Raw genomic sequence first — 23267 nt, 5'->3', positions numbered from 1 at the left:
CAAAATGTAAAATAAAGTCTGTAAGGCAACAGAAAACTAAAAAACAAAAAAACGGAAGAAGAGAAAACACCCAAACAAACTCTGAGAGCCTTCTGTAGGGCCCTTAGCCCTTCTTACCCCTTCTTTCATTCTACACTCAGCGATGAAAAGTTTGAGGCGCCCCCACCCTGGCACTCCTCTACAGTGGGAAAAACCCCTTTAGCGCTACAAACAAAGAACAGCTCACCAGAAAAGCCCCTGACATTATGTTCTCATGCCTCATAATCACTATTGTGATCTTCTTTTTACAACCCTGCCCATTTACAAAGGTCTTTACAGATATCAGGAGCATTTATGCTGCCAAACACCAACAAAGGAACTCCAGTGAAACTATTATCTGTCCTTAAAGAGAAAGCTACAATTCCGGGTCTGCTGCTTTTCTCCTCTTACGTCTTCCGACGCCTCATTAACTCCACTGGTATGTTACTAATTTCAAAGAAGAAGCAAGAGGTGACGGGTGAGGGTGAAACAATAATTCACATGCCTGTCTGGTTCCCACCCCGGTGCAGAACATACCACACTGATCGCCCGACCGTGGGTCGAGTCGTACCTTGGTCTGGAGATAATGAGGATAGTAGTAAGTGTACTGGGGGTACATTTGTGGCTGATCCAGGCGTTTGCCCATGTAGCTGGAATCTTTATCTCCGAGCAGGGAACTGGATGACCGGGTATAGTGCCCCAGGCCGAGCTTCCTCTTAAACCACTATTCCTGACAGTCCGATGACTGATGAGGCTTCGGAGACTCCACCACTGGCTAGTTCCAACACGGTAAGAATTCAAAAAGCAAAGCAAAACAAAAACACACCAGAAAAAAAAAAAAAAAAAAAAAAAAAAAAAAAAAAAAAAAAAAAAAAAGCTGGGGAGTGGGATCTGTAGGAAAAAAAAGCCAGACAGACAGACTGACAGCCTCCCCAGATCTTGCAAGCTTCTGCCGGCTGCCAGGGTCTACTTGGGATAAGGCAGTTTGTTCTCTGACCAAGCTGTCTGTAGCGATGTCAATTGCCAGCTTTTGGAAAGGGGGGGAAAAAAAAATCAAAGTCCTTTTTAGCACAACTCCAAATCCTCCTCGCAGATCAGCTTCCTGTCTCCTGTTTGTCTCTTTCTCAACCTTAAAGGAAAAGAAAAGAAAAAAAAAAAAAAAAAGAAAGAAAGAAAAAGAAGAAAAGAAAGGAAAAAGAAAAAAAAAAAAGAAAGGAAAAGAAAAAGGAAAAAAAAAAGAAAACCGTGCACAGCTTAGTTTAAGCTGCTGTCTCCCTCCCAGAGTGACATGGTGTTCGGGGCTCGTCCTGTCCTTTCATTCACTTCCCCTCCTTCCAGCCAGTGGGTGGAACCGAGAGAACCTCTCCGGGGAGCAGCGTACGCAGTCCAGAAGGCTGCAGTATTTCCTCCAAGAAAAAAAAAAAAAAAAAAAAAAAAAGGCTGCTTCAACCCCTGCTGCAAGCAAAGTTCCGATTCCCTCTGCTGGCTATCTCGAATAGCAAAGCGATTTTTGCAGCAAACCTGCTGCCGCTGGAACAGAAACTGGAGAACTCAGTTGCAGGGGGGTGGTGGATTATTTCTTATCCTTCCCTCCATCTACCCCGCACCAGAGCTGCCTGCTTTTCTTTCCCTGCCAAGTTCCGAGGTAAGCCGCTCTGCTAAACAAAACACGGAAGACCACGGGAGGGAAGAGGAGATGAGGGGCAAGCAGGAGAACTGGGAAATAATAGTGGAGAGGAGCAGGAATGAACCTTGCTGATTAAGTGGAGAAGAGTGTGTCTGGGGCACTTTCAAAACCTGTTAACACACGCACGCCAGATGAGCCCAAGTCCTGGTTGAGAAACTAACCTTTTACTTCCTGGAGGACATGGAGCATTGAAAAGATTTTAGAGTGTACCCCAGGACTCCTACTAACCAGTCACCCATCACCTTACTAGATCAGAAATAACAATGCTTGTGCTTGCAACCATTTTGTAAAAAAAATCAGAAGTGACCCCGGAGGTTTCTAACTTCTTTATAAATAAAATCTTTTTTTTTTCCCATTGTCTCTTTCTTTATGATTATTTTAATGGATGGATAGATAGATGCTTAATCGCTTTATTGATACCGTCTTCAAAAGAAAAGAACAAAAAATATCATAATTACTTGGCAGAGTTTTTTTCCAATAATAATATTCTGGCATGTCTATCAGCTGCTCCATTATAATACAGATTGTTTCAGAAAATATATTTCCTTAAAGGGTCTCTTTTCAAGGAGGCAGCAGGGCTAAAATTAGACACGCCAGCTGTGTTGTACTGGAAGTGCTCTCGCGTGCCCGAAGCGTGGGCGGACCACACAGAGCTCCGGGTGGGCACTGAGGAGGGCTGCTCTGCTCTTCCAGCCCGGAGTCACCCCTTCAGATAAAACGTTTCTGGTGCACCCAGCTCCCTGAGCAAGGACATAGCATGGGGGCTCTGTGTGCGCATGGAATCCATGGGCAAGCAATCCCCACCGCCCTGCAGCAAGCGGGCTTCTGCTGAGGGGCACTGGCCTCTGTGAGCTAGGGAGAGCATTGTGTTTGTGGGTGACAGAAAAAGACGCTGGGTAAATATTTCCACTTTTTAATTTTGGTACGATTAACAGAAAGAAGGGGGGCAGATATAGGGAGATCTGATAACGTAATAATTGAGGAAATTAAGTCAATTCCGCCAGTGTTTTCCATGGGTTATTCTGGACCTCAGTGGGCCCAATCTGTGAGATGGTGATATTGCCAGTGTACCTGGGTAAAGGAGTGAGACAGAAGCAGATACTGACGATTCCACTGATTGAAAAATGCTTTGATAGCGTCCTAAGGCTCAGAAAATAAAATTCTGAGTCCCTGAGTAATCTGCACCACACCTGATCACTAAAGATGGGTCCCCGGTCCCCACTGCGGCCTTGGCCCTTGACTTTGCTTCTCACATAAGCTCCTGAGTCACACTGAGCTGTGTTGAGGACAGGACTGTGCGCTCTGACCCTCTGTTGTTCCCTCTGCCCTAGTGTTGCCAACCCCATCTCCCGCTCTTTCCCTGCAACCCATCCTCCTGACATCACTGTGAGCATCTCCTTCTCAGACTTGTGCTCCCAAAACCCTTGCTTGTGCCATAGGTGTCATACTTCCCCTAAAAAGATGGTAATCCTCCTCTGTTAATCCGGTAAGTGCTTGTTTATTCCATTATGTTCCAAACTCATGAAGACTCTTGTTCACCTGTGGCAGAAAAATGGGTGCTCAGAAAATGGTGATTAATATGTGAAATGTCATAAATTATAGTAACACAATCCCTACCTTTCCTTCAGTTCGTTTTGTTCTTTGCAACAGTTCTGGAGCTGAACTGGGTACAAGGGCTACAGATATTTGGACCAGAAGAAAGCCATTCTTTTATAGAATGCATATTCTTGTGGAGGAGATAACAAAAAAATAAATAAATATGCAGTATGAGATCAGAAAGTGTCTGATGTTATAAGGAACTATAAAGTGGAGAGTAAAGAAAAGCAAAGTGTCAGGGGTTCTACTTCTAAAGGAATACTCTTCCCAATAGAGCTCTGAGATTAAAGGGAGTGTGAACTGGGCTTTTTGCCCACTGTGGCTCATGTCTAGATGTCCCCCAAAGCCTTATTCTGTCATAGGTGTGCCTTTTTTGGAAATGGCTGGTTCTAGAGTGTGTGATGCTGGGACTGATTCACGGTGCAATGTTAAACTCAAGGACACTAGAATTAAGGGTATCAATGCTACCTACCCTAAGTACCCTGGATAAAATGTAAGTGATAGAAACAACTGTGGTTGTCCCTTGTTATTTTGCTGTCTTCCACCCACCATGAATTATTTCTCTTCTATGATAACATCCTGCCTTGGAACCAGCCAATAATGGACTGAAACCTCTAAAAGCTGTAAGCTAAATAAAAGTTTCCTGCTTTAACTTTGTGTATCGAGTATTTTGCCTTAGCAATGAGAAAACTAAGACAGTGTCCCTTCTGAATGCTTACTTTTTTTTTTTTTTTTTTTTTTTTTTTTTTTTTGGTACTGGGGATTGAATTTATGACCACACACATGCCAGGCAGGCACTTATGCCGCTAAGCTAAATCCCCAGCCCATGAATGTTCACTTCTAAAGATTTGGCTCCCAGCTAGCCTATCTGAGTTGCCATCCTGTCTCTGCAATATCTCCCGATCTCCTTTCTTTATTCCATAAAATATAATAATATTGTTACATTCAACCAGCGTATTATTAACATGTCTTTTAATGTGAGGTCTGCTCAAAATGTGTCAGCCTGCATCTAGTGGGTCAGCATTCTCCTCAGAGGGGACAGCAAAGGTCAAAACTGCGTCTTTGGATTGTACTTGATGATAAGGCAGAGGCTGGAATTAAGTAAGTAAGCAGTAAAGACCATAAAGCCAAGCTGGAGAGGTGCTTTCAGGCCAGATGAGACAAGTCACAGCAAGGAGTTATTACAAAAATGTAACTATTTGGAGTGCAGTAAGGACTCTACCCAAATATTTGGACTTGTGACCCAGATCTTTTCAACTATAGAACACTGTCACCCTAAATGACCTACTGAGATCTCCAAATCCTAAATCCTATAAGATCAGCATCATAGATGGCTTTGGGTATTCTTGTATTAATAATTGCCTAGCTCTTCCCGAAGGGAAAAGAATATGATCTTATTTACAAATAAAAGGCCAAATAAATAACTCCTCAGCTCTAAGCCATAGCCCACTTACATGTAAAGTTCCCAGCATGTGTTGATGCCATCAGCAATTTCTCCACAAATTGCCACTTTCCAAAATGCTATTCTGTTTCATTGGATTATTGTAATGTTCCGGGCGTCAATTGTCATTAGCCTAAGAATACTCATTGTACATTTAAAGCGTTTCTTAAGTAATGCAAAGGGAGTGTGCCACTTGTGAGAATCATGAAAACTGTTTTTTGTTGTGTTTTTCCCCCTCAGAAGCACCAGTAGCCATGGCAATTCACAAGGTGAGATACTCCGTCTGAAATAGTTTTTATATCATTTCTGCTCTGTTGGAGCAGTAGTGCTTCCCATTTAAATGATCAAGTTAAGGTAGGAGGTAACTGGTTTAAGGCACTCTCTAAATCAGAAGCCAGCTGCGTCCTGCTTGCCAATGAGCCAACAAATTTTGAACAAATCCAAGAACAGCAACCGGCATCATAAGGCCGTGGACACCCACCGATCCACGTGATACGCAGGCCAGGCAGAAGAGGCCCCGCTTTAGGATGAGTTTTTGAATACTGGCACGGAGAGGATGCTTCAAACTCACCCCAGGTAGGTGGGGAGGTGACAGTTATGAAATAAAGATCAAGTAGGCAGAGATAAAGACCTTTTTTAGTTTGCTCTTGACCTATCCGCTGAACGAATAGATAGGTCCTTTCTTTGAGCGATCCATTTTTCCAATTACAAAGACATTGGGGAAAGCAAATAGACATTAAGCATATAGAGGAAATCCATAATTCTAGTACTGCATCCTGGAAAACAGACGGGTTATTCTATGAGTAAGAAGCACATTCATGACCTTGAATAATTATATTTTTAAATCTTGACATTCTTTAACTTCTTGATTTTATTCAAATTGGTGAGATTCCTTTTCAATACAGCAGTTGTAAAAGAGATGTTGAACATAAAATTTCTTAAGTCAAGATTGTAGAGTGTAGATTACAACCTGCCTGCAAAAATCTTGTTTCCTCCTACTGAATATTCACCAGTTGTTTAGAAAAACACCCTAGACAAATAACGGCAAAGAGACAAACTAGTGATTCATGGATGTCTGGTACTAACTTAAACTATAGTTAATTATAAAAATATTGAAATTAAAAATCAAATGTTTATCACACATCATTCTAGCTGTTATTGTGAGATTTTTTTATTGGATCTGAGTAAGATTTAAAAATAGTAGACTTAGAGTAAAGAAATTACCTTTCGTAATATGAGTGGGACTCATTCAGTCAATTAAAGACCTTAAAATAGTGAGGTTCCTTGAAAACACAGATGCACACACAGATGCAAGACTCAGTATTAATCCTATGTGCGTCAGATTCCTACCTTATGATCATGCCTGTAGGTCGTTGTTTACCGGTTACCACAACAATTGCATGATCCACTGCCTGAAAATCTCTAGTCTCGCTCTGTCTCTGTCTCTCTGTCCCTCTCTGTCTCATTCCTTCTCTGTCATGTGTGTGAGTGTGTGGCATGTGTTTATGCATGTCTTATTGAGGTCTGAACTTAGGTCCTTTGCACTAAGCTCTATCCTCAGTCCTTTGTTATTATTATTTTTTAAATTTTGGACAAGGTCTTGGTATGCATCTAAATTAGCCAGAATGGGCTTGATCTTGTGATTCTCCTACCCTTTAGCCTCCCAGTGTACTGATTATAGTTGTGCATCACCATTCTTGATTGAGAAGAAACTTTGAGATCCCAGAAGACCTGGGTATGATGATCCACACTTATAATTACAGCACTCAGAAGGGTGACACAGTAGGATCTCAAGTTTCAGTCCCCCTTGGGCAATTCAGCAAGCCTCTGTTTCAAAAGAAAAACAATAAAAAGGGCTGGGGATGTAACTCAATGGTAGAGCACTCCTCTGTTTGATTCTTAGTACTTCCTCTCCACACACAAAACTCAGGCATAACAATATAAAAATAAATGACACTTGCCCTTTACCTAACCACTCTTCTTGATCTATGTCAGACATCAGTTTGACAAAAGGAAGTTTAGGCATTATTAATTTTAGATCAAAATAGTGGAAGATTATCACTTAAAACCTAAAGATAAATATTCTCAGAGAATAACTTTATTAATGGCAAAAGATGTATCTTTGAAATAAGTAAATTTAAACCTACATAATATACAAGATTTTTGGATTTTTAATATCATCTAATTTTGCCTTTGGATGTTTGCCTTATACTTTTCTCTTGAATTTTTAAAAATGTGAATTTCTATTTGCAATGTCTTGGAGGAAGAAGAGTTTTTTTCAGTCTTTGCTGTGGCTCCTTGCGTATTTAATACACAGGGTCGTATGGCTTGCTGCTCGCCACCCTGACTCAGCTATCAGCAGAGGAACAACTGGAAAGCACCAAAATGTAACACTTCAGGCAGTGGAAAATGAGTATTTGCTTTGCCACACGGGAAACATCCTTTTAAAGGATGTCACTATATTGAGCTTGTCCCTGCCAGTTGCCAACGCTAAGCCAGTTGAGTCAAGATGGCTAAATTTAAGTTGCCTTGGTGGAATCTTTCCTCAAAAAGCAGACTGAAGTCCAGGCTGAAAGGCTACCAAGAATTAGCAGGGTACCTAATTAAATTTGAATTTTAGAAAGTAGTGAATACATGTTCATTAGTATGCCTTTACAATGCATAATGATCACATTCATTCTAGGAAATTTGTACCCGTGTATAATACATCTTAATTCTTTATTTCCCTAGTCATTTGCCCTCCCTTCAATTCATCTTCCCCTCTCCATTCACAAAAGCTTTGTTTCCACTTTTTTCCTTCCATTCTCTTTTTTTCCTTTTCCTTTCCTTTCCTTCCTTTCCCCCATCTGCACTCCCTCATTCCCCTTCCCATCTGAACATGCTCATCCTACTCCCCAGTATCTGTCCTCCTCTGCTATGTGAGTGGGTGCACCTTGAAGCCACAATTTTAAGTGAAATAAGACACACAGGTTTAAATATCATATTGTTTCTCTTGTGTAAAAATCCCTAAGCTTAAATAAGAAGTAAAGTGGACTGGATAAATTTTTAACATAAATATAGCCCAAATATTATATATTGTATATCTCAGGAAATGTTCAGACTGTATATGTAAAATTGATCATTTCTTCTGTAAGATTCAAATTTAATTGGGACTCCTATTTGGATTTCCTAAATTTGGCATCTTTCCTCCTAACTGGCACACTGAAATGATTCACTACAGGCTTTTCAGAGGCTAAAGATCATTTGCCAGAAAGTCTAAGTTTAATAACTTTGGACAATGGGTTAATATTTTCAATTACCTTTACAGTCCAATTGGATAAACCAAAAATGATCCCAAATTATATCTCCCTTAATAGTCATAAGCCATAATGAGTCAGTAATAATCAACCCATACAGAATCCCAGGAGCTCTGTTTTGATTGTAGCTTTAAACTGGTATCTTTCCTGCTAGTTTGACAGAATATTCAATTTTTTCTTAAACTGACAGAGAACTCAATAAAGACCTGCCTGTTGAAAGTGACAAGTGACTGGAGCTCTAACTTTGATATCAGAAAAGTTCAGTTAAGATAGAGCAGATGAAAGTGCAAAAAAGATGAGAAAAAGAAGTCAAGGGCACTGCTGCCCTTGAGGTGTGGTCTACAGACAAGTGCTGATCCACCACGTGGTATGCAGCCATGCCAGCGAATGGGAGATCAATAACAAATGCTCATTAAAATCATATGTCTCTTGTTTGACTGGAGGACTGTCTGAACTTATATTTTGGAAGTCTGATTTTTGCATGTCATGTTTTCTAATAATTTTTTTCATTTTATAAAATATCAGTTGAGGTCAATTAGAACAAGACAAAAAACAGCCTTTCAGCACAGATAAGTTGAAAAGCACTGATCTAAAAAAACATACAATTTTATGATTTTTCCTGCATTTTTATTTGTACATTTCTAGTGAAAGATGTTGTACTGATTTGTTTTCTAATTTTAATACAAGGACAACTACACCACACTGAAAACATTTAGTATCTTTGAATTATGTGTTCCTGTTTTCGCAACTGACTCACTTTTGTCTATTCCTATTTCTGTAAAGTGTATACTACGTTGCTGACTCCTATGAAGATATCTAAGAGTATTGACTCCAGTGTGGGCGTCTTGATTTTGAGTAACTGAGCCTGGTAAGATCGACCCCTGATCTGGATAATCAGTGTAAAGTGTGTATTATCTCAGTCTTTGAAGATCACTCTAGAACTCTCACATTCCATATTACTATGAAGCGCTTGCCATTAAACCAAGAGAAGACTGCATTTCATTGCCCTCAAAATACATTGGCCTACCCAGGAGCCCGTGGTGAAGTTTACCTAGGCAACTGAGGCTGACACTCCTTAGCCAAGGGATATTTGAGATTCTTCTGCAATCCGCTGAAGCTATGTGCTGAGAGAACCTGACATAAAAATAATCTCACAATTTATGATTTGCATTTTAGAGTTTGCATCCATGTGAGTAGCACTATAGTAACCATGGCCATAGGGTCATCCCAACACTTTACAGATCCTTGAAAATAGTTGAACCTCTGCTGGCCTCCTTGCCCATTCTCTCCCACCAGGGGCTATCTGTATTCTGTATTCTCAATGTTTATGCTCATTATGCAGTCAGGAAGCATAATTATTCATTTTTCTTTAAGGAAGTTTATGACCAAAGGTAATGGGAGAAACATAAATGTACTGACTGTTTACTGAGACTCGTAAATGCTATGAATACAGACAAATAATTGTCACTTGGAGATTTCTTCTTGTGTAGAATCTTTGTCTTTAGCAATTTAACTACCGAAAATTTACCCACCTTCAGGAGAATTATTTAGTAGGAAATAAAGCTTAGCACCTATCTCATTCCTTACTCCTTCAAGGATCATCCTTTCAGAAAACCAGCTTTCACATAAAACTCAGAAGGTCACTTGTTACTAGGGCTAGTAAAACTAAATTAGTAAAAGCTGACCTGCTAAACAAAAATGCCAGATTTTTAACATTTGTAGAGCTCAGGACTAACATTAAGTAATAGGTTCTCTGATTTCTTCTATGAGAGATAAATTTTGGTGCTCATAAATTGTGAAGAGCTCGGGTGAGAGTTCAGGAGTTGTGGTGAAATGCTCCTACTTGTTGGAGTTACCAGGCTCTGCTTACAGCCACAGTGCACTATTGCTCAGACTGAGCCCATCTTGTGAAGTTTTCCAGGAAGGCTTGGCCGTGGGTGATGGAGAAACCACTGGGCAGTCTTGAGACTCCTGAACTTCTTTTCACTATCCCCGAGAAAGGAACAGCAAACAGTGACACTTGGGTTAGGACAGTCAAAGACTCAGCCTGTAGGTGGCCTGCTGTGGCTTCTTACCTCTCCCGTGGATGGCTGCCTTGTATTTTGTATTTTGCAATGAACCTACTCTCACCCACTGCATTCCTGGCCATTTCCTCAGATTTCCCAGAACTCTGCCTGCTTTGAACTCTGCAAACAGAATTCAAAGCAAGCCACCCTAACAAATATTGTTTTTTTGTTTTTTGTTTTTTTTTCTGTTAATACTGTAAGATTTCTCACTAGCTCATGTGTTTACCTTTTGTTCTTCACCCAGTAAGAAACAGCCAAGAGTACTTTTCAGGATTAGCTACATATCGTCAAACAGCAGTTTACAGAAAGGTTACAGAGAAGACTCCCTGTCCCCATCCTCTAGACAGTGACAGCCAGAAAAGTGGTATCCGGCCCAGAGTCCTCTCTGTGCTTCCTATCACAGGAGGAAAACACTGAGTTCTCAGCCCCCAAAAAAAGACAAATTATTTAAAGGAACACAGAGACTGCTGGTATGATAGATTCCCGCAAACCGTGATCTGATATAAGATATATCTTTCATTTCTCTCTGAATAGAGTGTGCAGGAAATATGCCAATGAGTATGTTCATAATGGTATAGAGACTAAGACATTTTTCTTTTCCCTTACTAAAAGTCACTCTCCCAGGGAGAACATACAAACCAGAAGAAGTGAAACAGCCGGGGATCTTTCTACTACATAGACCTGCAGATTCTAAGGGTTTCATACACCATTGTCATGAGGTAGCTTCTTAATGTCCTGTCTGAGGTCAGCTTCTTTTTTTGCCATAAACTCTAAAAATTAGTTTATTTTCTTCCTAAAGAAATAATACTTATGTCAGGACCCCTTGAAAAATTGCCTGCTGTTGTTCCATAAACTTTAATGGGAGGATCTACCCATTATGACTCAGGATAAATGTATTGCATTCAATATGTTTGGTTTGGGAAATCTTTTTGTCAGTTCCAGGACAACGAATTGTCCATTATGACATGCGCTTGCTAAGAGTAGCTAAGAGTAGAAATATTTAACCTCCCTATCCATAAACATTCTTTTCCCCCAGAGAAGTAAAGGTCTGCACCCGTCAAGGCTTTAATGTTATTTATTTGCCAGCGAAGGTATATGACTTTTTCCTACCAGGTCCGATTTTCCTTTAGTATTCTTTGAAGTTTCCGCCTTTTAAATGACTCTTGAAGCTAAAGTACTGACCATTTGCCCCCAGCAAATATCTGGTGGTCCTTTCCCCGGCAGATGGGAAGGGCATCCAGATATGCCCCTGGCCTAATTTCAAGTTGGTAATTGCATTCTGTCGACTTGAAATTTCCCACCAGTTTCATCTGCCAGAGATGTGATGCCTCCCTCTGGGCGCTGGACTGCCTGGCATGCCGTTGGAGACAGGAACAGCTGGCACATTCCACTCCAGACGTGTGCACATTTCTCCAGCAGGTGCAAAGGTTTTCTTCTGAAGCATACAAATTCTAACCTAGGAAGAAGCTTTATGGGCACTTTTTTATTTTATTTTTTGTAACGAATAGAAGTAACTACCAGAAAAACCAGAAATAATAAAAGTGTCCAAAGCACAAATACGAATTGGGAAGAATATAGACTTTCAATAAAGCCAGTCAGTTCTAAGGACTATTTGTGCTCAATGAACCTTAACATGTTTCTGGATTTGAATGTTGACAGTAAGAATAAATAATTCACATGAAACAGGCAACCATTGCACTTCTGAGTGAAATACAGGTACACATGCACATATACATAAACATACATTGTATCTGTGTATCCCGACTCTCACCTCCTGTGACAATCTTCCTTAATTTGGAATAAAAGTAGTTTTCCTATGAAACCTTATTTGACAGCTTGTGTTTATCTCCATTACAGTAGGCAACATATTTATTGAAAATGGGCCTATTTCCTGTACCAAACAGGAATCCTATGAGGGGTCCTAAGTATGTATTTTTTCCAGCATATAGAGTATAATAGGTACTCAATAAACAAATTAAATTACATACTGCATACTCAATTTCTCTCAAGCTCTGTCCTCTAAAATGCTACTTTTGAGAAATGCAAGTCAGAAGTTTGTAGCCCATTTTAACATCTCCCCCGGGGAACCTGAGCTCTAGAAAAGAGGTATCACTTTGGACAAGCTCAGTGGCTGTCCAAGTGTGGCGTGAATGTGCAGCCCATTGTGTCAAGGTGACACCAAATTACACAGGAGCACAGAAGGAGTAGACAGATGGGTGTCCCTGCCACCATGCCTTGAAATGCACACTGTGGGATCCTCTGTACCTTACAGACCTCAGTGATTCTGAATCCTATGGCCCATCCCAATTGTTGTCTTACTTTCCGTTTTGCTGTAAACATTTTAGCATTAACCTGGATAACAAGCTACAATACTGAATTCTCTTTCTTCTTTCTCCATTCCTGCTCTTCTGCCTTGGAACCCTTTCACAATCTCATGCAGATAAAAAAATGAATGCTGATAACTCAGGACATCACCACAGAGATACACAAGCTGACTATCTGCATAAACACATATGATGTACCTGTTCCTCTACCACTTCATCTTCTTTCCTGTCACAGAACAGATAAGCAAGACAGCAAGAGAACTCCTAGATATGCAGGCTGTCAGAGTATATGCTATGTTTATTCCGGGAATTGAAGAAGAGGGGAAAGACTGTGCCTTAATGTGTTTTCCAAAATTTTTAATTATGTTAGCTTTAAATATCATAGATTACCAACATTTCCAGAGTCATTTCCACTCTCATAAACAGTGGAAAGATCAAAATTCTATCTCTTTTGAGACTCTGCAGATTATCATAAATTAACTTAGAAGTCCCCGGTTTCTATATGTCTCAAGATGACTTGAATTCTAATTTGTACCATACAGCAATCTCAAAAGTATCATCTGCATGCTTAAATTTTACTCTACTTTGGACTTTAAAGTGAAAAAATATTTTTGCAGTAGAATGCATCACTGCTGTCATTTCAAATAGACCATCATTAGGCAGTGCCCTTACCTATGAGGAGGGTCTTATGAACAAGAGTGTGCTGTGTTATGTTCATGTGACATTGTGGACAGGGTGCTGTAGAGGAGGATGGCCCTCCAGAGTTCACATGGTCAAACTCACTGCAGAGGTGGCCCTTTGTCTCTGTGAGATAGAGAAGGCAGTGAACATGTGGATTGAAAGGATTTCTCATCTGTTGCTTAAAGTACTGATGATGTTTTTAGAAATTATTTTAAGGAAGGTAAAACTAGAGATTCTGAGAAGATGGCGGAATAGTAAGCAGCAAAGTAAAAAGCCTCTCTGAGTGAAATAGCCCAGATACTGGAATATAGCATTCTGGTGAAGATCAGAAGGAAAGAAATGGATCCTCAACCCAGGAAGAAACTAAGTGAGAATTTAAGTCCACACAGAGAAGAAAGAAAGAAAGAAAGAAAGAAAGAAAGAAAGAAAGAAAGAAAGAAAGAAAGAAAGAAAGAAAGAAAGGAAGGAAGGAAGGAAGGAAGAAAGAAAGAAAGAAAGAAAGAAAGAAAGAAAGAAAAAAGAAAAGCTTAAACTGAAGGGGTAGCCAGACGCGCTTTCACCAGAGCTGGTCCCACTCTGTAAAAAGCATCATTGGAATCCAGAGATGCACAGTCACAGTGAAGTTGGAGGTTAGCAAGCTCAAACACCTTGGTGGGAAGACATGGTGGTTGAGAGGAGCAGAGGACCAGAGAACTGCACTGGTTGGTGATGCGTGTGGATCACTCAATCCTCCTGTAGGAGAGGGTGTTTGACCGGGTGCCATTTTGGAGTCAGGCAGGATAAGCCCAGAACCAGAATTGCAGTTGGCTTCATTCAGCCACTCCTAGCACAGAGCAGATTGGTGAAAATTGCTTGGACTGAGTCCTGCCCATGTGTGTGATCCAATAGCCAAGGCTGAGGTCTCCCTAAAGCTATCCCTAACCAACCCCAACTGTGCGGCACATGCTAATGTGGTGAAGACTACAAGGGGTTAACCAGCTCAGAAGGGAGAGGCCAGCTTGTCCCTGCATGTACTCCAGTAGTCACCAGTAGATTGGGGAGGGCAGCTATCCCTAGACAGCATGCTTCAGAGTAATTATAACCAATACAAGAAGTGCTGGGGAACCCACTACCCACTTGTCTGGAAGAAACCAGGAACATGACAAGAGGAAAAAACAAAATGCAGTCTCTAGCCTCTAACCTAAGCAGTATTGGCCCAGGAGAGGTAAACACAGAAGAGATGGGGAGTTGTAAACCTGCAGTTTCTGAAGAAATGGCATGTGACATAAATAAACATCATTGTGAAATTATAAAAGAACATAGAACAGAAATACTAATACAAGTAAAGGAAGATATAAGAAAATAATAAAAGAAATGCTAAGCACCTTTCAAGAAGACACAGATGGAAGAATAGAGGAGTGCAGAAAAAGGAAGAAAATATTTGATGAAGAATATAAAAAAGTTTAGAATACATGAAACAGATTCAAAGAGATTACCAGGAAATTAAAAACTCTATTGAAAGCTGGCAAAACTGCTTGAAAGAAATTAAAGATAGACTATCAAGCTTTGAAGACAGGTTTGCAATGTGTGATAGCGAAAGAAAGAGCTCTTAAAAATAATAAGGAACCAGGAAATAATACAAAGGCTAGATGATGACAAGAGGAACTAAAACCTAAGAATAAAAAATGTGAGTGAAGAAATACAAATGAAATACAAAGGCTATTTACAGAAATAATTAAGAAAACTTCCCAAGCATAGGAAAAAGAAATGATACTCAGATATATGAGGTATACAGAAATCCAGCCAGCTATAACCAAAATAGATCTATACCCAAACATAACCAAGATCCCAGAAATTCAACACAAGAACAGAATATTAAAAGCTATCACAGAAAAGAAACAGATCACCTATAAAGGAAAACCCATGAGAATCACAACAAACTTCTCAACAAAAACCATCAAATCAAGAAGAGCTTGGAGGGGCTGGGGGTTTAGGTCAGCGACATAAGTACCTGCCTTGCAAAAGACAAAAAAAAAAAAAAAAAAAAAAAAAAAAAAAGAAGAAGAAGAGCTTGGAGTGAAGTATTCTAAGCCCTGAAAGAAAATAACCTCCAACACAGATTGATGTGCCCTGCAAAACCATCTCTCAAAATTAATGGAGACACAAGATGCTTCCATGACAAAGAAGAACTGGGGGAGTTCATGACCACCAAATCAACCCTATAAAAAATATTGAAGGACACACTCTAAAGAGAAAAAACACCATGGTTTCAGGAACAGCAGCAGAGAGGGAAGATAGTGGAATGAAGGGGAAAAGTAGACAGTCAACAACAGAAAAATAGCATGACAGATGAGACAGAGAAGTAGACCATAATTACTAATAGAGTTGGTCTCAACACACTAATAAAAAGAAACACAGGCAGAGTGGATCAGGAGACACAGTCCATAAAGATGCTCTATATAAGAAATATAATTAACCTGAAAGAGGGTTTATAGACTAAAAGTCAAAGATGAGAAAACAGTGCTCTATGTGACAGGGAACCAGCAAAAAGTCGGAGTAGCTCACCCTTCAATTGCAGATTGTTTGGAAAGACTTAACACTTTTATGCAATGGAGAACTACCTAGCTATAAGGAAGGAAAACCCCTTGAAGTTCTTGTAGGTAAGTGGATACAACTTGAGATCATGCTCAGGGGTATAAAGATTCAGAATCACTTAGGTAAATAGCAGGTTGCCTCCCAAATCTAAAAACTAGGAGTTAGTGGGATACAAAATGTACAGTGCACCCTGTGAAAGTGAAACGGGAAGAAATATCTAAAAAGGGAAGGCAGAGGACATTGGTAATCTTGTATATTGATTTGAAAGCCATATTGTTTTCATCACTTTGTTTAGTTTGGTTATATTCTGTTCTTGTTTATCTACTTGTACTAGATTTGATGGCATGGAAAGCTATTCCAAAGACAGAAGAATATACTATGGTAACTATTTTTGATTTTCTTTTAACTTAATTTGAAGCCCTATATTGCTTTCACTGTCTTGTTTTGACTGATTTTTTTTCGAATCTCTTTTGTTTGATAGTATCAAGTCTGAGGGTATAGGCAACTACTTTGAAGACAATAAGATTCACTGTGATACCCATTCTGGTTTGACTAATATCTTCTTTTGAAGTCCTATAATGTCTCCAATACTTTGTTTTTATTGATTTTTTTCTGTACTATTATGTTCAATTTTATTATGCCTGATGGTATGGGCAATTCTACTGAAGATAACAAGAGACATAGCAACCATTGTTCACCACTTTGTATTTTGCTTTTAAGTCATGTACTATGTCCCTCCTTTTGTTTTGACTGACCCCTTTTTGTTTTCTCTCATTTGGTTTTATATTCTTCAAAATTAAAAAAGAGCACTTACAAGTGAAAAAAAAGAGGGTAAAACTAAACATAACAAAATACAACAAAGCAGATCAGAAGAAAATAATGTGACAGATTTCAAGGCAAGACAACAGGAGATCTACAGTGGCTGCCATACTGTTTCTTGTTTTCTTCTAAATAATTGTCCATATCTTCACACACAATGAATTCATACAAAACAAAATAGTATAAAACTGATCAGAAAAGAGTAATGAAGGCATTATAGGTCTTCAAAACCAGACAATAGGAAAATCAACAATGGCTGTCATAATGTCTCTTATTCTCTTCAAATTAGCTGTTCATACCTTCATGTATGTTGAAATTAAACAATACAAACCAGATTAAAACCATAGAGTAGTGATGTTTATATTTCCAGTACCTCTGATGAATTCAAACTGAGATTAGAGACTGAGGGGGTCTGAGTGTCATGGAATAAAACTCTGAGGTTTTCAATGTTAGATTACATAAAACCTGTTGGGCACCTGTTTCATCTTTTTTTTTTTTTTTTGATTTGTTTAAAATTAGTAGTAAGTTTCACTAATTTTTAATTTTCTGTAAAAGGTTTCCTTTTCCATTATAAAATGTTGAAATAAAAAATTGTAGAGAAATAAACACAAAATTGAAACATCTAATTTCATATAACCCTATTGTCAGAAACTGATTGTTATTTTTAGTATTTGTTTATTATTCAATATGAGAATCTCTTTCTTTGTTTCTCTGTCTCTTTCTCAGCACTATCTCGATTACATTTTTACATTTCAGTGTAATACTTCCTTCTGATGACATATTGAGCTACAACTTACACCATTTATCTATAGATATAAAAACACATAATATATTCATATGAATCTTAAAATATCTGTCTTTTCTGCCTGTATTCTGAAATGGCTTTCTGTAATAAGAGACAAACACTCTTTAGCAGATGATGGCAAGCCAATTGCTTAGCCACAGGAAGTCATCTCAGGGCTGATATCTCTTCGAGGTCATATGATGGCCTCCTGGCTGCTCTTCCTCCACCAGTCCAGCAAACTCTCACCTTGGAGTCTTTCTGCCTACAACAACCTTTATTTAGTTAACCATATCACTTAATTCCTCACTTTCTTGATCTCTGTTTAAAAGCTACCTTTTAAAATGAGTTTTCTCTGATCATGTAATATGTTTTGCACATTTTTATTCTCCTTCTCCTAAGAGGGTAATAAATTCCATGTGTCAAGTCTTTATATTCTGTGCATTGATCATTCCTCAGAGTATCCAACAATTCCTGATGTATTACAGGTATTCCACAACACATTTCCAATAAACTAACGAGTGTCTAGATGTTTTAGCAATGTAAAATTAAGATGATCATCTTGCTTATCCTAGTTCACAAGGAAAGTCTAACGGAACCTAATCCTATGACTATTTTTGCATCTTTCTCTATGGTAATCAGTGATTTACACAGCAAGGCTAAGGAATGATATTTCCCTTCCTTTCATGTACATTCTTCTAGGTCAAACTTTCATTTTCCATAATAAACTGTACTTATTGATAGTTGAATAGCATTTAACTTTCTAGTAAGAGACAAAATCAAGTCACAATTCAACAGTTGAGAGGTATCATATACTTTATATTACTCTCTAATAAAATATTTTAAAATTCTGATTAAAATTTGCTTGTATGTCATAAATAGTCACAAAATATACCTTGAAACCATGAACAAATAAAGTAACATACTACCCAACAGTAACTTATTATATTTTGTATGCCTTGGAATTTCCTATTAATGTCTTTTTGAGCCACACACACATATTAAATACTTCTAGGCAAAATGGTGGTACGAGTGCATGGATATAACTGCCAAGAGAAAATTATAAAAGAAATATTCATACTACAGTGAGAAGATAGTTCACAGAGTCAGGCTCGTGAGGAAGAAATTAGGTGAGCTATAAAAAAAGAAATTGCAGAAGAACTTAGTAATGTCTACTATCTAGGTACAGTCTGGTATCCTGCCAGTATTGCTGAGGAGACCATGTCATAAGAGAGACCATGCATGGAGAATGGCTATGCAGACCTGTGTTAGTTGAGGGAAACCTCATCAATAGTGGGAGGGCAGCCACTAAGAATGAGGGCACTGATGCCTGGTAAAGAGCAAAGTTCTGGTTACCAAACTCAGATTATAAGCTCTGGAAAATCTGCTACACTAAGAAGTTCTGAAATGTCAAGCTGAAAATCACAACAAAGCTAAACTGTTTCCTTTTTTGCAAAATTTTGCAGCTGACACCAAATAACTGACACCAAATTTCTGCCAATTCCCCATTCTGAGTAGTAAGTAATATGTTTGCTCCATAAAATTCTATATAAACTTTAGTTTTATTATATTCTTAGTATGCAAGGATGTAGAATGTGGTAATGTCATGGCATATACTATGTTAAGTGAAAAATGCATACACTAGCAGGAAGCATAGGTTTATATACCTAAGCATTCTCATAATTTCCTGCAATGATACTACACAGATATATTTCTTAATGATGATGATTCAAAAAGATTTGAAGTCATTTTGATTCTTCTCAGTAGTCTGTATGTTATATGAAACAGGGTATATCCAGAATCTAACCCCTTCCACAGTAGTAGTGTGACTCACCAGGATTGCTCACCTAGACTGCACCTTAAGGATCTTATCTATATTCTCTGACCAGCTATAAGCATAACCTTTCCAAGAGTAACCAAGATTCTTCTATCCAACGATCTTCAGTGGTGACATATCACACTCATGCCATAAATTCTCTGTGACTTGTCACTGTTTGTCTCCTGCTACTATCCTTGTACTCTCTCTTGTCCAACTACACTGGCCCCTAGCTGGTCCTCAGACTCGTTAAACCTTCTCCCTTTGTATAAACTCTTTCTTCTGTCTAGAATACTCTTCCTTTAAATAGAACCATATTCATGTTTTTAATGTAAAATGTAGCCTTTTGGTGCAATCCAGACATCCCACACTCCTATTCCATTTTCTCCAAATGTTTACAGTACTTTCCCACAGAAATAAGAGGCTCTGAAACAAAATGTGAATGTGCCCTCTGAACTGGTGCGCTATGTGAAGACCTCGTATCATTTTTCTCCATAGCTCTTATCCTACACAATTTTTTTCACTACCTCTTTCTCAAAGACTGACAGCCCAGTGAGGGTAGGAATGTCGACTTATCTTACTGGTGAAATCTCAGTTCTTGGAGTAACGCTTAATATAGTGTATGGAATAAAGAATTAATGATTAACAAAGTAACAGAAACAAAAGTGATTTTTGTTTCCTCCTATCAATTCTCTGTATTTTTCTATTACTTTTAAAACCAGAGGAAAAACATAAAAAGGAAAAAAAAATTATAATGGTACTCATTTCATTGTATTTAATCTTAGCTTGAAAAAATGAACATTTTTTTCTGCATTAAAACTAAAGAATGATTGAACCATTATTGTTATTATTATTATTATTGTAGTGGGGATCGAACTCATGACCTCACACTTTCTAGGCAGGAACTCATGCTGCTGAGCTAAATCCCCAGCCCTTGAAGAATCATCCAAGAAAAAGAATGTTTTAAACTATTGTTGAATCAAATACCAATAAAACTAATCTAATCCTCAGTTATTTCCATAGGCTTTTCCCACTCCCACTGATTTTGATGTAGTTACCAATCTAGACGATGGGAGATGACCAGTTTCATAACATCTGAAGCTATTCAATTGTTTTATGATACAATTCCATCATCGGCCAAGTAGAATGGTTCAGCAGACAGATGATCTCACATTCTCTTACAAGATTATTCCTTTGGCTTTTTCTGAGGTATTGGTTCTTAGACAAGAGAAAAATTGGAACTTATATCTAGGGCAAAACTATGGGATGAAAACTTTTTCCTAATTACCAATCCTCTTTCTTCCTAGTAGTGGGAAGCAATTCTGAAAAACTACATGTTCAGTTTTAAAAATTTTAAGGATTGCAAATGAACCTGAACCCTAGCTTTGAATTTATTTTTAAGTGGTTTTTTTTTAGCACTTTAGCACTTTAACCAATTGAAAATTTTGATGACCTGAAAAGATAAAACCAAACTGACAAAACAATAAATGAAATTCAATTTCTTTAGAGCTCTTAGCTATATTTAAAAATGCAAGAGTTCTCTCAGTTACAAACAACTCAAAACCAAGCAAACATATACCAACCAGAGGAGGCAAATAAATCTGGTCAACAGAGATTTTAGACTCACCATCAATCCTTTAATAATGTCCAGAAAGTAGCTTATCTCTTGCTATTATTTCGTATCTGGAAATTCAACCAAAGACATCATTTTGTACTCAGCAGAGGCAGTAATTTTTATGCTAGCCTCTATGGAAAGCTTTGTATAACTTATATAATTTTTAATTTTGGTAATAGCAACTAGCTGGCTAAGGCAATAATCATTTTTTAGCATAGAATGCAAAGAAATTTCTCATATTTCAATTAACTAGCTGAACTAAAGCATAATGAGTATAGATGCTCCAATTCATTTGGCTGTTGCACAGAGAATGTTCATTAAAAATGCTTCACTGTTAATATTTGTAATGTTCACATGAATAAAATTCATATTGTAATAGTCACAGTAATAATGGAGAATTTGAAGACACCAATTTGTTATAGAGTGAGCCATTATACTGACTCAAAAATCTTATTTTTATCAAATCAGTGGCGTTGTCCTTGGCTTTTTATATCTTGCAGTATGATAGGTGCTAGAGAAGAAATGGCTGGGTAATACAGATAGTGTAGCATAAAACATCACATGTGATTGGTCCATTTACTTAAACATTTTTGAAACTATCAATACCCTCTGTATTTACGGTTTACACTGAAGAATTATAACATATAAGTGAGTAAACAAAAAATGTCTAATTTTACATATATATATATATTCTAGCAGATCAAAATAGTTATGGATAAAGTAATGATAATATAACTAGTGCTCTCTTCTTATATATAACACATAAAGATTGTGTATAAAACAACCTACAGTTTCCCTGGATCAATTTTCAGAAAATGTATGCATATTATATCAAGAGGCTTTCTTTGTGGTTGATTTACAATACATATAATTCTTATGAACACTTGTAAGTACTGTACCACATTATTTTAAGGTAATAATTTTAAGTAATCTTATTTAGAGTTAACTTCAGAGATTAAATGAACTGATGATTTAAAATTGTGTTACTCTTAACATAAGCTTCTTCCTACTTATCCTTCAGCCATCAATTTTTATGAGTTTCCAGTATCATTCATGCTTTTTTACCTGAATTTCAATATATCTGCAAGCCATTTTGTACAATTTAGATAACTTGAAAACATTGCACTATCGTTTCGCAGGTAATGTGTTTGTTTTCTTTCCCAGTAGAACTTAATACAACAACGTAGTTTGTAATCTATGCTTCATATATTCAGAAAAAAATAGACATTGATGTCACTGGCCCACAGTGGATTACACTGGTTTTATGATGTCACACAGTGGCTGAAACTTGGTGGAACACACTCTAATACAGACCACTGAAGAGCTCAACCCTATGAATGCAAGGCATTGAGTCTGGTACTTGGTAGGAAATTAGCTTTCAAGAAATGAAAACTAATGCTTTCTTTTTGGTGATGCAAGCCTATAATCCCAGCATCTGGGAAGCTGATGCAGGAGGATTACAAGTTTGACCCAACCCTGGGCAATGAATGAGATCTGTTCCACAATAAAAAATAAATTAATAATGAGCAACAGAATATGGCTCACTGCAAAGGCCAAGGGTTCCATTCCCAGTATACACACACACCCACACACCCACACACACACTCACACATTAAAAAAATATGAGTGTGTATTGTAGATGCTATTTCTGCCCTTGCCAGATCTATTTACTAAGTCTATGCGCCCTCATCCTTTCTGGAGCCTACTGGAGCCACCTCATCTAGAGTTGCATGGGAGCCTGCAACTACACCACACCTGTACTATCTGGGGTAAAGCTCATAGGTAAAGCTACCAAAATACAGCTCTTTTATAGACCAAACTCATTCTCCAGAGCTCTCTAGAGTGGGCTGAAGCCAAACTTTAGATCAGAATTCTCTGTTAACCCTTTCTGCACTATGGTTGACTTCCTTCTCCGGATGGCAGGTCTCTCGTGAGGTGTTCCCTCAGCACAGTGCATCAGAACAGCTCTCAACAAGAGTGTGCATCCTTAAGTTACATTGAGATAGGGAATTTATATTCCCACTGGTTTCCACAAGGCATTTGACTCTCAAAATCCCATGAAAATAGCCACTTGCTGATCTTAGAGAGGGCTGTGTCTTGCAATTACGTGGAAACTCTTCTGGGCTCAGAGGAGAAATAAATGTGTACGGAATTAAAATAATTAAAATGTACATATGTAAGAGGTCATAAGGAATACTAAAACAAGTGAATGACACTGCCTAGGAATTCACTGAAAACTTCATTGGGAAGGGACTATTTGCATCCAGTCGTGAAACCTAAGCATGACTGAGTTTGGCTCTGGTAGATAAGAATGAGATGCTGGGCCAATGAGAAAAGGCCATATGTTAATGAGCAGAGGTTTGAAAAAGTATGTTCATAAGCCTGCAGTTTCCTAGGCCAGAAATAATGTGCAAAATGGCATAAAATTAGAATGTGACCTTCAGTATCTGCAAGTTGTACATCTAACGATTCAAATGACTATGCATCAAAAACATTTTTTAAGAATTGTGTCTATATCAAACAGGGGCCAACTATTTTCTTCTCATTATTCCC

At 38.2% G+C, this 23267-nt stretch overlaps 1 protein-coding gene and 1 long non-coding RNA gene across 12 annotated transcripts in view; one reads left to right on the top strand and one right to left on the bottom strand.

Annotated features, from left to right (window-relative positions):
• The window catches only part of Rbms3 (RNA binding motif single stranded interacting protein 3), a 753628-nt gene that overhangs the window by 649383 nt on the left and 80978 nt on the right, over positions 1-23267 (bottom strand). For 6 of the 11 annotated variants that reach the window (XM_013144014.2, XM_013144017.2, XM_013144015.2 and 3 more), the window contains exon 1: positions 590-1201. The exons of the other annotated variants lie outside the window; for them this stretch is intronic. In XM_013144014.2, the coding sequence (XP_012999468.1) occupies positions 590-664 (75 nt within the window). In that variant the 5' untranslated portion in view covers positions 665-1201. Of the gene's footprint in view, positions 1-589; positions 1202-23267 lie in introns of those variants that run through there. 11 annotated transcript variants of the gene reach the window in all.
• LOC134477847 (uncharacterized) lies at positions 1198-13634 on the top strand. Its single transcript, XR_010050088.1, has 4 exons — positions 1198-1663; positions 4983-5318; positions 8822-8906; positions 11409-13634. It is a non-coding gene; the product is annotated as an uncharacterized LOC134477847 (long non-coding RNA).

Source organism: Cavia porcellus, unplaced genomic scaffold (assembly GCF_034190915.1).
Source record: "Cavia porcellus strain 051 isolate PalLab524CR breed Dunkin Hartley unplaced genomic scaffold, mCavPor4.1 scaffold_10, whole genome shotgun sequence".
Taxonomy (NCBI): Eukaryota; Metazoa; Chordata; class Mammalia; order Rodentia; family Caviidae; genus Cavia; species Cavia porcellus.
Note: the sequence above shows the minus strand (reverse complement) of the source record. Positions and strands in the feature narration are given on the sequence as shown.